Below are 16,096 nucleotides of genomic sequence, written 5' to 3'. Positions count from 1 at the left end.
AGGGAGGGACGTCGGATGATCCGATGTTCTCAACTGTACTGTTCACTTCGGAGCTTTGTTATGCAGGGATTAGGAAGCGCTGCGCTGTGAACGTGAAAGCTGTATATCATGTGTCCCTCTATGCGTCGTGGCGTATTAATGTGTTGATGTGCTTTTACATAAGCTCATCGTATTTCGACAAACACGGAGCCGCAAATGGAAATTCGTGATTTGCTATCATCTCAGTGTGGTAAATGAATAGGCTAAAATATATGCATTGGGATCTGGAGCTCGAGTTTTTTTATATACAATTTTCCATCACATAATTCAATATGGCATGCTATTTTAATATCCAAGTGAAATGTTAAGAGATTTCATTATGTACTACACGCAAAAAAAGATTCTTGCTGTTTGAAATTGGGTGTGAATTTCACTGCGTGTCCTAGAAAAGCAATCAAAGTAATACAGGGTGTCCATAAATTATTCACCCCATAACAGATCAAAATATCTTTACTGTAAAAAGTTTCTCGGAATCAACAGACATAGATGAAAGGTATCTCTCCCCCTTCATTTCATTCCCTCCAATTCCAGGGGTTCCTTTCAGGGCTGCTAATATTCATATCAGCATATATCAACAGGTGATTAACTAGGAAGAGCGACGCATAGCGTTACGCAAAATTAGGATGGATACTTAACAAAACTTGCAGGGTTAATGATGAGGGAAAACGCTCAGAATAAAAATAAAATCAAATACCACCCTTATAAAATCATAGCTTAGCTGCATAACTGGGAGAGACCTGCGCTCCATCACCAGCTCTGAACTTCGAAGGAGACGAAGAAAAGTGAGCGGAAACATCCATCGCGACACTTTTGGCTGCTCTCATGCTGAACTAGGCTTTGTGGCGGTTCCTCTCTCGAACCTTTAGGCCACCCTCTGTCGTCAGCGTCCTCGAGCATAAATCGCCTTCGAAAAACTATACAATCGCAGCTATTACATTAAAAAAAATCACGAAGACAAAGCGTCCATCCTCATCTTTACCTTCCTATTTCCTTCAATCACCTTTCAATATCAAATTTCATCTGTTTCTTCACCTCGGCTAAAACTCAGTGGCCTAATGGGATACTCTGACCCCTCTCAGGTACGGGAATGGTAATAGACGTGCATGGGGTATGAGGCTTCGACTCTTTTAATTTATGTTGGCATAGGCTACGGGGAAGGAGATTAGATAAATAAACAATATCTGTTTCTGAAGAAAATCTGCGTCTTCAGTAGGCTTCTTTGTGGGCAATTATTTTCCTGAAGATGGTTTATTTTCAAGATACTTTTATAAATTTACATCTTAGTTACAGATCTCTATAAATATAGGACTGAACAGATTTCCTTCTTATAATCAAATCGATGCAACTCTTGCAATTTATTTACAGAATATGGATCAAGCTGTCATATCCGTTATTAAAGACGACCAGGCGCTTGCTTGGAACTTTATGAATGCTCCCTGACATAATGAAGCATAACTTTGACATGACTGGCGAAGGTTTTGAGTATTCACTCCGATTTAATATAAATTGGACATTATGGTCTGGTTTCAAGATATGTAAAGAAGTACAAAATGCTATAATTCGTAAAATATTAGAGACGTCGACTTGATATCGGGTATGTTAACATGTTCACAGGGCGAAACCTAGCCATGTCAGATATCAACAATGAATAAGCTGATAAATAAATAATAATCATGAATACGAAATAATCTGAACTTATTCTTCCATATGATGGCATGTTAACATGCCAACAGGGCGAACCTACTCATACGGCAGAATAACATTAAGTCCCGTGCTTTATGCAAAAATTGAAAAATATATTATGTATATTGCGTATAAGTTTCGAAGAAATCTAACTGAATTGTCGTAAATTAACTTATTCTCACGCATGGTGACATGTTATCATGGCCACAGGGCGAACCTACCCATGCGTCAGAATAACAGTAAGTTCTGAGTTGAAATTTAACATTATTTTGAAAAGATATAATTTAAAATTTCAGAAAGCTTCAAAATAAAGTTTAAATTAACTTCTTTCGTATGGTGGCATGTTAGCATGTCCACAGGGCGAACCTACCCATACGACAGAATAACTATGTCTCTAAGTTAATTTGAGAAGGAAGACTAAGTTCTTGAACCCTCCCATAAAGGGAGCTGAGTATTTAAGATGTTAATCCATGATGGTATCGAGTGTTGCCGAGTACATGGAAGATTTTTATGAGATGTTGTACATATTAACGACCTCCAATACACCTGCATAGAAAGTTTTATATATATAATGGAAAACATTTATAGGGTGAATAATATCTGGACACGCTGCATATACTAAAAAATACAGTTCAAAGGCTTGTTAGAAATTAATGGTAAAATCACGGGTATTATTTTAAGAGTACTAAATTTTCCAGGCTTAATTTACCTCAAAAGGTAGAAACAACGTAGACGATGTTGACAAAGCAACTGGTTGGATTGTAATAAACAATGTCTTGTTGAAAATGTTCAGTTATACTGTACAACTCCCAGCATGTGCGAACTAAGTCCTCCCTGTAAACACATTCTGCGGGAAGAGTGGATTGTGCAAGCCTCTTCTGAGGAGTGCTTGCCATTTAGCCAGGATAGTTCAATATTTGTTGTGTTTGCACGAAGCTTTACAAGCAATTGTTCCATTAATTTCACATTTCATGTTAGCATTCTCCTCCTCTGCTTCGAGCCGTGACCATTAAACAGAGTGGCGTGAAAGACTGAACAATAAATAATTCCCAACCGACTGGGACCGTGTCTGAGATACTAAGTCAATATTTTGTGGTTAATGTTGAATAAATACCATTCTAGCTGTCTGAGTAATAACGTAAAGGAGTCGTTCTATGCCAATTCACCCTGTAATGTATTGAAATTTCATCCACCTACATGCAATTTTGTATACTTGTAGCCCTGACCGAGTCAAGAAATAATATATTTAAATTAAAGCGTTAAAGAACGCTGGAAAACTCAAAGTTGTAAATTCAAATCTCTTTAAAATGGCCACTAATTACTATTTGTCTGAACATTTTTTAAAACTAGTTTTAAAAGTAGTATTTACGAAATATTGTATTGCATAGCCCCCTAGAAAGCAATTACGTAACAACCACCTTTAAATTCCAACCCCCTTCGATAAATACGAAATTTGTCCTTTACATGAAAATGTGTGATTGTAATGTATTTGTGCATGATAAAAACGAATCTGCAATTTGTTTCCGTGTATCACGTATAATTTAGATAAAACACAAAATTTGAAAGTTACATAAGAAACGTAAGGTACAATAGCCGAAAGTGTGTTTCTCCTGTGTTACAAAGAATGAATGCTCGAAATTATACATTGGTATGACCAGTGGCGGATTACCAAATAGGCCCACTAGGCACGTGCCTAGGGGCGGCAACTCTTGGGGGCGGCAAATCTTTTTTCCAGAATATCAATAATAATAAAAAGTGTCTTACGTACACAGTGACAATTTAGACTTATGAAACCAATGTCTCAAATCAACGGTTTGCAACACTTTCGCTTTATTCGAAAGAAACCTTGATGTATCAGATTTATGTGTTATCAACAAATGTTTCGTCTGCTCTGCCTCCTTCAGGCGCCAGCCAATCAATTTGTTTTTAACCCTTGCTGTGGCATTACAATGATAATGCAAGCCGCCCAGCCTTTGTTGGTTTGTTTTTGTAAATACATACCCCTCGATTTTGCACTAAGCTTTTTTTAATGGCCAGGCAGGAAAGAAGACTGATTGTTTGAAACTCGCATCTGTAACAATGCCAGTCTTAAAAAAAATAATAAACACATAAACACTGCTGATAAGTGAGTGAGTGAGTGCAGCTTTCGCGTGGACCGCAACTAGTTTCTGTCTTACTGGATTCTCTGGCTGGTGCATTCAGTTTGTTGCTAGTGCGTTTGCATTTTTTTTTATGCAGCAGGCAGCATGAAGCGAACAAAGTTAAGTGGGGCGGCTTATCGTAAACTTGCAAACGAAAAGCGTGAAAGAGAAGCAACCTTACAGAAAAAGCTTGGTACAGTGGACACGTTTTTTAGGCGAAAGGAACAAGTGATTTCCGAAAGCAGTTCAAAAATTGAAGTGGAAGCGGCTACATCGAGTGAACTCTGTGAAACGCAAAATGTCGAAAATATTGTGGGTTTAGTGGAGGAAGAAAGTGCACCTGAGGTAGTTTCCCCTCAGTTCGTAGGAGTTCCTGATTATGACAGTGAGAGTGCAAATTTCGTTAATGACGATCCTTCTGAGTGGTGTCTGAATGAGTCTACAATTGACATTCTTCTAAGACGTGGAATTAATCAGAATGCTGGAAACGATTTTTCTAAATCGCGAAGACTCATAGCAGGTAAGACAAGATTGTGGACAATGCATTAAGAATATTTTTGTGTACTGCGGAAACAAACTGTTCAACTGAACGTTCGTTTTCGGTCCTAAAAAGACTGAAAACTTATCTCCGTTCAACCATGTGTAATAAAAGACTGAACGAGTTATCTATTCTCCACATCTAAGCAGACATCTTGGCTGATGGACACATCAACTTTGAAGAACTTACACACGAGTTTGCTGCAACCAAAGTGAGGCGGAAGCGGCTTCATTTATGACTGGTGAGTGGTGAATTTAATTTCTCAATACATTACATAATTTTAGGTATAGCACATACAGAAAATGAATTGTTTGTTATTGATTTTTATCCTTTGTTTATTTTATTTCAGTATGTTCACTAATTTTTATATTAGCCTGTAAAAATACTGCAAATAAGTTACTACTTTTCTTTTGAGAAGGGCGCACATTAAGTTTGTGCCTAGGGGCGGCGAGGAAGCTTAATCCGCCACTGGGTATGACAGGATAAGATGTATGCAAGAAGGTTACATGAAATACTGTTGCTTCTTCTGTGAGTGGGACAGTCGGGACAGAGATAATCATTATGTCCGTAAACCCTTGCCGCTACTACAGGCATCAAGAACATATCATGAGATCCAATTGAGAAGCCCCAAAATGTGGGATGCAGCAATCAATCAATCAGAATGTATTTCTGTTCCATTACACATCAAGCTTGGTTTGATGAGAATCTTCGTCAAAGTACTAGGCCGAGAAGGCCAAGCTTTCAGGTACCTCTCGATGAAATTCCCACACTTAAGTGAGGCAAAGGTTAAGGAAGGTGTGTTTGTTGGCACACAGATTAGAGCCGTTTGATTCTACACTTTCTGACCCAGCAAATGCAGCATGACAGACATTCAAGTTGGTGCGTTCTAGTTTCCTGGGTAATGTCCAAGCACACACATATGAATGACTGTTCGTGACATGGTGCCATGGGATGCCACATGTACCTCAAATTACACTTTCTGGACCCACCTGTGGCCTTTTTCCTGAAAAACCTGGGAGCAGTCAGTGATGAACATGGGGAAAGGTTCCACCAGCACATTGCTGTGTTTGAAAAGTGGTTGGACCAGCAGTATGCTTACTGACTATTGTTGGTCTATCATCAGGGAGACCGCTACAGATATGTACAAGCGTAAATGCTCCACAACGTCATGTTTGTAGGTATTGTTACTGTGCTTTCTTACTGTACAGTGTATTGTCATATGCCTTTCACACATGCATCAGGTGGCTGTCCAATGAAAATGATAGGTGGCTCAGTCGGTAACGCGTCTGACTACCATGCTAAAGGTCCCGGGTTCGATCCCCGGCCGGTTCAAATCCGGGAACTTTTCTAACGATGGAAGCGGCCCCGGCGCCCACCCAGCGTCGAATAACATGGGTACCTGGGGGAAACCCTGGGGGGGGGGGGGGTAAAGGCGGTCAGGGCCGTGATGCTGATCACATCACCCTCACTCACGACCGGATCAAGAAAGTGTGGGGCGTTACCCGCACACCCCCTATACGCCTTCATGGCGTGGTGCTATGCACAGGGGAGCACTTTTTTGATAGAAGCATACGGTTTTCACACTTTAATTCTGTGTCCTGTGTTTAGTCCAAATCACATGACTTCATATAAAGGACAGAAAATGTCTTCAAATTTGTTGTGCAGTGTAATCATACGTACATCATAGATAGTCAAAGTTTTCAGCATGTCGCTCCTGACTTTCAGCGACATATCGCAGAGTTCTTGGTATTTTTTAGACTATTTTTTGCGTTCAATTCTGTTAGATATTCATACCAAGTTGCATTTTTTCTTTACAGGGTACACGTAAAGTAGAGTATACTTGAAACAGTTGAAGATTATGATCTTTGGTAGTGAGATGGAAAGTCGACCACTTAACGCGAAGATGACCTTTTCCTTTATGCGATAGAGCATACCTAATTTATTGAAGAGTATGCATTATGTATTTCAAATTAGGTATTACAAAATTACTTGTTTAAATATTAATTTTTCCTTGTGTCGTCGAGGCACAGAGAAAAACGCCACTTACAAGGATTTACTTTTCTTCGTTCCTTGTACCAACATAAAATTTCATCTCCGAGTTCTCTGAAAGTCCTTTCTTTGTCGAGAATAGCTAAGAACACTTGGAACTGCAGGCTGACGAAAATGACCTTTAGCAGTTTGAATTATTCACAAACTTTTCCGACTTAGTTCTCTAACATATGGCGCACCTATTCAAGGTACGGGGAAGTTCCTAACAAATTCCTTTGAATCTTTTTCGACGACTACGAGTACACTGAAGGCATCAGGCAAGCGATAATGTAAGCTGCGCAACTAGGGTAATTTGAATCGTAATATTCTTGGCCAACCATCCCTTGTAAGAGAGACAAGACACAGCTAGCCACATGCTAAGTAGAGAACCAAATGGATTTCAATTTACCTACCTTTTAGGTAATTTGAAATGAAGCCGCAGTACTTTAATAAAAATCAAAGGAGGGGTTTAGACATACTTTCATACATACCTTTCACGTTCATTAAATGTGCTTGAATCTTATTTTCCACTGTCCACATAAGATCTAAGGCTCTATCCGATAGTATTCAAAGCTTGCCATTATGGTTACCAGAGCAACAAACCTGCTTGGTTTGAGTTTGATTTAAGTCTACTTTATGCACTGAAAGGCTAATTGGGAGCTGGAACTACAGTTTAAAGTGAGATCTAAACCACTATGAACTTCCACCGTGTATCGAACCCGATACTCCTTGATTACAAGAAGGGATTCATGTTTGTAGTTAATCTGTCATAATGTAAATTCAAACAAATTATTTTTTCCTTCCTTATTAACAAATATTATAATTCATCTTGACAAGTGCCATTAGCAATTGACATTCGCATATATGTTTCTTCATTATCAAAAGATTAAGTCCACTTTATGATCAGATAGGCTAATCGGGACTGGACTTACAGTTTGAAGCGGAATCCGAACGACCGGGTAATAAACCAAAGCCCCCTTCATTACAAGGCGTTACCACCAATACCACATTTTGGAGGCTATTCCTCATTATCCAATACAATGTTGAAAGGAAGTGCATATACGATTTTTTGTTGTTTTATGCCGCTTACGCACACACAAATATTTTTTCCATCACTTCCATTTATCTATATATACGAATACTCGCGTACTTTCGACGTGCCAAGGCCACGTCTTGTACGCTCGCATGCGTGACCTTCGGCCACTTTGTGGGCGTAATCATATTATAGATGGGATAAAATGTCTGCATGCTGTATTGGATGAAGGGGAACAAGTGTATAAGTTCACTAATTTTAAAAGTTTAGAAAGTAACTTTGTGTGTGTATGGGCTCTAATAAGGCACAAATATTCAAAGCATTATTGTCTATTTTCTTAATAATAAACTGAGTAATTAATAACCGTTTCAAGATTATTAGCTGGATGTCTTGCATAAACGAATTCAATAGCGACACTAAATTGGAAATGCAATATTTACGTCTTTTGTCATTTTTACATTTTTAAACATAATTGGATAATAATTGTTTTCCGTCATTCTCCTCAAATTCCTACCTTGCCTCCGTAATAAATTCTGACGCTTGTATTTTGAAATTCGAAAAGTCTAGCATAATTCCCTTACAGTAGTTCTCGGGGTGAAAATATACTTTCTTTAAGTTCCCTAGCAACGTCCGTTTCCATGGACAACAACAAGCACGGCAAAAACTCTAAATAATTGTTTGTTATTATACCTCTAAACATTTAGTTAAAAGAACCACGATGTAGATAACATTTTTCGCATTGAGTTTACCAATATATACGTAAGTAATTGATTCTGGGCTGAAACTCCTTATGTAGATGTCACCCTTGTTTAAGGCACCTTTTTGAACCAGGTGTTGATTCATCTGTGTGCTATTGATCTGTGACAAATATAATGTAGCTAGACAATTAAGAATTGAAGGAAACAATGTGTGCAAAAGAAATGCCCATGGCAACGGTTGCTAAGGGCGTGAGAAAAGGGCATTTTCACCCTTAAGGAAGGGCCGATTGAGCGATTTTTGAATTTTCTCGCTCTTTTGGGACTATTTCATGGGGGGTCGTAATCGGACATTTTTCGCCTCCGGGGCTTCCTTCACGGAGAACATTTATGTCAGTGAGTGAGTGAGTGGTGGGATTGGGGCTATATATATATTGGATGAGAAAAATATTTGATGTGAAATATGAAAGACGAGATCAGTTTTTGAACCGGTGTTTTGTAGCTGTTATCTATGTGGAAAATTTTGTTTAACGAAGTTGCATTTGGAAAAGTCGACTGGGATTGTATGTGGAGATTCATATTTCGCACATCAACAGCGCCAAGAGCATATTCCAAAGTTTATGCTGTCTTGAAAGTTGGCGATCTTTCAACGTTTCAACCAGTTTCTACTCAAATTCAATAGAAGATATGTTCTCTGAAATATTTATCTTCTATAAAAATGAAAAATTATAAACTTTAAATTTGACGGCAGTTATCGTGGTAACAATATTGGAATTAAACCACTTTCCACATCACCTCATAATTCGTGCTCGACACCTCCAGATCAATGCATATTAATTACATTGCAAGATTGAATCATGAGGGTCTATGCAATATTATTTTTGGGAGGAAGAACTGCACCAGAACACCATGAGACACGTGTTGTGCATATGTCACATTTAAACATAAACTGTAAAATATTTCATGTTATTCATCGTGAATTTGTTTATACAAAATACATCCATTAACGTATCGCGCTCGTGGAATTTACTACAAACATTTTGATTTTGTATAATTTTAAGTAGCACAAATACAGTGCGAGGACAGAGAAGCTCTAGTGTTTAAAAATATTCTCTGCATAGTTTTTGATCAGATAAATCAGCCCATACCTGTAAAGTATAGAAGTCCTAATTATCAGTTTTATTTAGCAATCGTATTTGGCAATATTTTTGGTTATAGATATAAAAGATTAATGCAAGAAGTTAGCAAGTTTTATGCAAATAATATTAAAGAAAATTTCATAATAGATATAAAATAACATCACTTACTTTCTATTTCCGGTGAGGGATATGTCCAAGGCGGAGGTACACCTAATGGAAAAGAACAAAAATAATTTTGAGTAATGTAACACAAAAATAGTACGTGCATACACACACAAACACACACACAGAGAGAGAGAGAGAGAGAGAGAGAGAGAGAGAGAGAGAGAGAGAGAGAGAGAGAGAGAGAGAGAGAGAGATTTGAGATATTTTTAGTCATGTTATCCTCATTGTAAAAATAGTGCACTAAATAGTACCCGGAATTGTTTACGTTGAAATGCCAGCGAAAAATGCAGACTCGACCAGGACTCGAATCCAAGTCTCTGCCTTACTTGGCTGGTCGATACTGTATTTCTCGCTGAAATTTCCACGAAGTACATCTCCTGTATGTGCTAAATAATGAAAAAAATTGTTTTCTTGTAAGAAACATTAACATAATCCATACCAAGAGCGCGACGAGGGAAGTAGCCAAGAGCGAATCTCATGAAATAATAATAATAAAGCATTAACATTAAAATTAGTAACATTTAAATCTCAATTCAGCCCTTGCCAACCCTCCCCTACTTTTTTCTCTGGTCTTACCCATAAGGTTATGTAAGCAAGACTATTGTTTATTGAGTCCGGATGCACCGCAATTCGTCCCCTCCAACTTATGTCGCCCACATTTTGCTGGCGCATTCCACGAACAGGTCGATCGAATCAGAGGTACAGAATTCAACTGCGCCCACGCATTTCTATCCGAACTGGAAGCCTGGAGTTGGAAATCTCACGATCGACAGTTCACGATGTCATGCACAAATGCCTCGGCCTGGGAGCTCGCAAAATTCAAACGCTTCCATCGAAGATACAGAATGATGAAATCACACACACACATGTCGCTGCGAAGACTGGGAAGAATTAATGCTACGGTAAAGTTTCACCCCTCTGAGTGTACCTTTCGGATTATATCATGTTATTTGAGTGACCAGCGGGCATACTGAATAGATAACAATGAGTTGAAATTGATTGATATATTTTACTTCGCTTTTCTGTCACTTTTGGCTAATCGCGAAGGTGAGGATGGGTCACGATAGACCTCGGATTTAAAGTTTTTAACCTATTTTTCCCTTTGCAGGTAAATAAGGAATAACAAGTTGTCATCGTTTCATGAAAAATACAAATAAATACAATAAAATAACCAATTTTTCTTGTTAGAACCTATTGTAGGTTTATGCACATAAAATAAACCTTTGTTTTAGGTCATTACATATTTCTTCAGGTTTTATGGGATTCTTATATCACGCAGAGATATTTTCTCTGTTTGGTGACGAAAAATTCAGTGACTAGTGTGTTTGAAACAATAATTTGTGGGTAATTTTGAAAATGACATATACGAATGAAAATTTATTTAGAATAGAAAATAAATATGTTTGCTAAACTGTCACGAAGAAATGATGTTCGTCGATTTGGACTATTCAAGTCACGAGTATTCCGTGCATCCTAATCTTGCCCCAAAGACAAAGTTACCTAGTAATACATGATTTTTAAGTGCCGGTAATACCTGTACAGTTTTTGTTTTGTAAAATAGTTTCACATAATTGTCGCATCACACTTTTTGCAAACAAATTTGGGATAAAAACCGCAACGATAAAATACGGTATGCTCAATAGGCACAAAAACCAACGTTAGGCAAATCTTCCATAACGCAGAAGAAACGTAAAAAAAATACTATATGCTTCAAACGCACAACAAGATGGTGTACGAGTTCCAACAATACAAAACCCAGAGGGGAAAAAATTATCCCATTTTACACGGCTACCGAGTGCTTTTTGCTTTCACATTGGCAGACTTTCGTGACAAAAACCACAGTTAACAACAACACGGAACCAACCACGCATCGTATCGTGGCTGCAATTCCCAGTTTAAGCGTCATTCACCCAGAAACCTGTCTCCTCAACCGGTGCATTTCCAAATTACAACAGTGGTTTCATGGTAACCATAGGAAGAATGGTCTCAACGGGCACCGTATTGTTGGTATCTGCAATTAGCCCGAGTTGAAAAATCCTGTGTCGGCTCAGTGTTTGCGGTGAGCTAGGGGAAAAGCTGCTTATGGAAAATCAACGTGTTACAAAACCCACCAGTAACTAAAGAATACATGAACAAAATTCTCTGTAGGTAAATTCCTGTATTTGATAAGTGAAAACCTGGGACACTGTTGACTGGAAGCTTGTTAGGGAGCGGAGGGGCTGGACCAGACAAAGTTTAAATCAAAGTTGTATACGTACAACATAATTCTTATGTACATTAGTACAGTCCATTATCAATTATCATATTCTTTACACCTCTTAGTAAAAACAAAACAAAACAGAAATCCACTTCATCAACATTCCAATTACTTTTCGGTGCCACAATGAGCTAAGCTGCTATCTCACAATGTCGAAACTTTACTTGAAAACTTCGGACTGAACAGATAGGCACCCGAGCACTGATTATTTACAGTAACCAGCTTACTATGCTGCTATAGTGCGCGTCAAATCTCCTGCATATGGCGATAGCCAATAGCAGCGCACTGCAGCGGTGCCATGTCGAAATCTCACACGGAAAAGAGACAGCGTGGTTGAGCGAAACGCCTTGTCACGGAGAGCACGGAACATTAGATAATATAACATATAATAAACTTAATGGAAGAAAAGAACATACCTGATTATGCCAGAGGCACTGCATAATTGTTTCAATATTCTCAAGGTGGAAGTTGTACAGCCTTTGTAAGATATTTTGCCCCGTAAAGAGTACGTTATCCTTTTGGCAGTAGAAAATTCGCCACAATCGTAAATTTCAAAGACGGTTCTACGAACTACGTCTTTTTCAAAGTTATCTAAGTTTGTCGTTCTTTTTTGGTACGTTAATGTGCTTTCTAGGTGATTGAAACATTGGAGCAGGCCCCGATCCACATTGTTTTGCCCTCGAACATATCCGAGAAACGGTAGCTTGATTCACACCACACGCTTGAGCTGTTAGAGCCTGGCACTTCTTAAAGTCAATTTTACTGCTCTCTTCTTCACTCGAACATTTTTTTTAAAAAAAATTGTACACCTGAAAAATCACCCGTCGTGCCTGGCTTCGTACAACACTGTATTGTTCTCTCTTCTCTCGCTATCACTACCACTTGGTTTACTCAACGACATGCTGCACACACACACACACACACACACACTAAAAACGTGGGAAAAACGAACAGTGACGGTATCCTCTTCGTCAATTTCTCCTTCTACCATCACTGGGAACGAACCTGCCCTGTTCCATTCGCTAATCGGAAAGTTTCGGAATGCAACAGGAACGAAGGGAGAACAAAAACGATACAATGCAAATACGTTTATAATGACATTGCTTCTACAGAGGGAACGGTATAAGCTACAATCACGCTTGTTTTTCGTACATACTCGCAAATTCATTATCTTTCCATCTGTTGAACTACTGACACTTGAAATAATATATTTATATCCGAGCGCCAGGTACACGATTTAGTAGCGAGGTGAAACAGGTTCTGAACTAGGCAACGCCGCACGTCTGTGATTCGCTGGTGCTGTTCAGCAGTTCAAGGCCATATGCAGGAGATTTGACGCGCACTCTAGCAGATGGCGGTGCCATTGTGGAGTCAAATATCTTTGCAGCATATTCTTGTAACTCGATAACTCTGTATTATTGAGAGGGAGCGGTTCAATGTACAGTTAGATTGTTTTGTAAAATGAGCAATTGTAAAATACGCCCACGCATTTAAGTATAAATAAAGTTCATGAAAGTACAGTTTTAATAATTTACTCTTCCCCATCCGACATTCCCGTAAAAAATATTCAGGACATCGGTACAAATGATAACATTCCGTGCCTGTATCGGAAAATCCGGGATGTATAGCAAGCCTAGGTATGATCAGGCTATCAAAATCCAATCTGGCACCACATGAAAGGCCATAACTTAATTAATTTAGGTCTATCTACAAACTTCTATATATGAAACTAGTAGAAAATGCTTTTAAAAAAGCTATTCCCAGCTTCACTTTAAAAAAGAATTACAATATTAGAATTAGTATTTTCCTCCTTGCTACAAAATTGAAAATAACATCTTCGGTGTTATTTTATTTTAATATTCCTACGTACATTTAACAGTGCAGGGTCCATTAGTCGAGAATATCCCGTCGAATTCGAAGACACGATTTCAACTTCTCCAACGTTGAAAACATCCTCTCTGGTGTTGCAGTTGAAACTGGCAGTGTAGCCAAAATCACAAACAATTTGTGCATTAGGTAAAATAGCACATCACAATTTTCTACTGCCTATAATGCCGATCCTGGACGTGTCTTTTCAATTACGGTTGCCACTCCTTTGGCCGCATTTGTCATTCAGATTTGAAAATGGAAAAATTATCAACCAGGTCATTCAACATTTTGATACACTGTTCCAATGAATGAGGGATAGCCATTTCACATTTTTGGAAGAAGTTGCTGCAATTTTGCAATGTGTTCATTGTGTTCAGAGAAACGTGAATTCATTTTACTACACAATGGTCCAAAAATGTAATATTCTTTTGTGCTCTCAGCTGGGTGTTCTTGGTCTCTTCATTTCATCATCATAGTCTCCAAGTAGTTTCTCTGCTTTGGAACTCTCTCTTTGGGTTTATTTTTAAATATTTCTATTAGAAAAAAGGAAGAAAAAGAAAGACGCAGGCAGTGGAGATGAAATTATTAAGGAGTATGTTGGGGAAGATTAGAAGGAATAGAATAAGGAATGAGGAGATACGACAGACAGTGGGGGTGTTGAAGCTTCATGACAGAATAGATCAGGTACAGATGAGATGGTTTGGACACATGAAGAGGATGGATGGATGGAGAGAAAGACTACCAGTAAGAGCTTACAATGCAGAAGGAGTGATAATGAGGTCAAGGGGAAGACCAAGATGTCGGTGGTAAGAGCATATCGCGGAGAGTGTTAGGAGAAGAAGACAAGATTGGAACACCGTGGAAAGAGAGGAATGGTGGAAGACCAGAAACAAATTCAGAGGCTTGACTTCTACGCCGACCCAGCCAGAGGCAGGAAACAGTAAAGGATGATGATGATCTCTATTAGAATGCTGACATGTTCACAATACTGAACAGTCCACCTTTTAAGGTGGTCAAAATAATGTTGCAATGCATGAAAACAATTTGATTTGAACAAGTAGAGATATTTCAATCTCCCCATAGGTTACACACTGAAGAAACTGAAGAGCTTGCTGAAATGGTTCTCTTGTACTGGTAAATTGTAAAGTCTGTAAAGTTTCTACAACTGGTGAAAACAATTCCACAAGTCACGCTACTTAGTTTTGATACTTTTCTGTCCATTTTGTGTTAAACAACTTGAGAATATTACGGTGTTTCCTTGGCTTTCTTGCAATGCGATATTTAAAAGACTCCAGGAAAAATATATAACTGGTTTTACAGTCCCAATGTAGTTTCTTATCGCATAAATTTCACATGATGGGCAACACCTAGAGTTAAAATATGCGCTAAACAATGCACAAAAATTGCTTTTGGACACTTCTCTAAAATTATCGACCTCGCTCCTTTAAATCTACCACGCATTACATCAGCGCAAGCGTATCCTTGAAAAAAACATATTTTTTTTTTCTAATTCTGCACCCAACCCAGCGAGAGTAGAAATAATATCTAAAGCTAATCCACATGCTGCTACATTTCCAAATGGAACAAATCCCATTCCGATCTAGACTTTGGAAAATGATTTATGGACTCTCGCGATTATCAAACAGTTTGGAAACTTCAAATTGTCAAAAAATTAGAACTTTATGAATGCTTAATATCGGGAACTTATAATGAAAAGGTAATATTTGTGCTACAAGTTCACAAACAACTGCTCCGGGCAGAAGTTACATGTAACATTACAGATTTTGCAAAATTTCAGGAATTATCTGAGCATTGTCCAGAGAAGTTCAGAAACTATTAGGAAATTGCAGACATTTGGCCTGCAATCCCATCTGGTGTGTGGAATTACGTAATTTCCATCCCGTCCGTATCCCGTCCTATACGTCTCTAATTTAGGAAAATAAAATAGGTCCGAATAAATTTTTATGAACAAGCAGATAGAACAGGTAATCTGGTAATTTTACTGAACCAAAAGTGTGTGTGGGGGGGGGGGGGGTTGGACCCGTTGAACACCCCCCCTTAAATACGCCCATACACAGAACTATAGAGAAACTAAAAAAAACAATAAAAAAAAACAGCGTCGATGTCGTGTGGGACTAGGGTGACCAACCTTCGGCCATGAATTTAAGGGAGAATTCAAACTTTCGGCATTTAGTTTACGGGAGATTTAGTCGCTGCAAATTTTCTCATTTTTAGTGGTGCGGCATCACTCCAGCAAGTGTTTATGCAATGGATAATATTAAACTAAATAATTAATTTACATTTTATATAATATACGATCAAAATAGAGGATAAAATTTTACAAATTTGCACGTTTATTGGTCCTAACCCATATGTGTTTGTTCACTGATGCAGAACTAAGCATCTGTCAACTACTGCAAGATATGACGTCATTTCCGCCCGCCAAAGGTTAAACGTACAAGATCTTGAAATCGACTTGAAGCTTTGTATGGCCCGCCGAAGTCGGAAT

At 38.4% G+C, this 16,096-nt stretch overlaps 1 protein-coding gene across 1 annotated transcript in view; it reads right to left on the bottom strand.

Annotated features, from left to right (window-relative positions):
- Alk (Anaplastic lymphoma kinase) overlaps positions 1-16,096 on the bottom strand; it is a 714,232-nt gene that overhangs the window by 195,394 nt on the left and 502,742 nt on the right. The window contains exon 11 of the mRNA XM_083111550.1: positions 9,465-9,506. Coding sequence (XP_082967676.1) covers positions 9,465-9,506 — 42 coding nt within the window. The remainder of the gene's footprint in view (positions 1-9,464; positions 9,507-16,096) is intronic.

The sequence above is a fragment of the Lepisma saccharinum genome, chromosome 25 (assembly GCF_977018435.1).
Source record: "Lepisma saccharinum chromosome 25, izLepSacc3.1, whole genome shotgun sequence".
NCBI classification, from domain to species: domain Eukaryota; kingdom Metazoa; phylum Arthropoda; class Insecta; order Zygentoma; family Lepismatidae; genus Lepisma; species Lepisma saccharinum.
The sequence above is the reverse complement of the archived record's forward strand: the minus strand, read 5'-3'. Positions and strand labels throughout refer to the sequence as shown.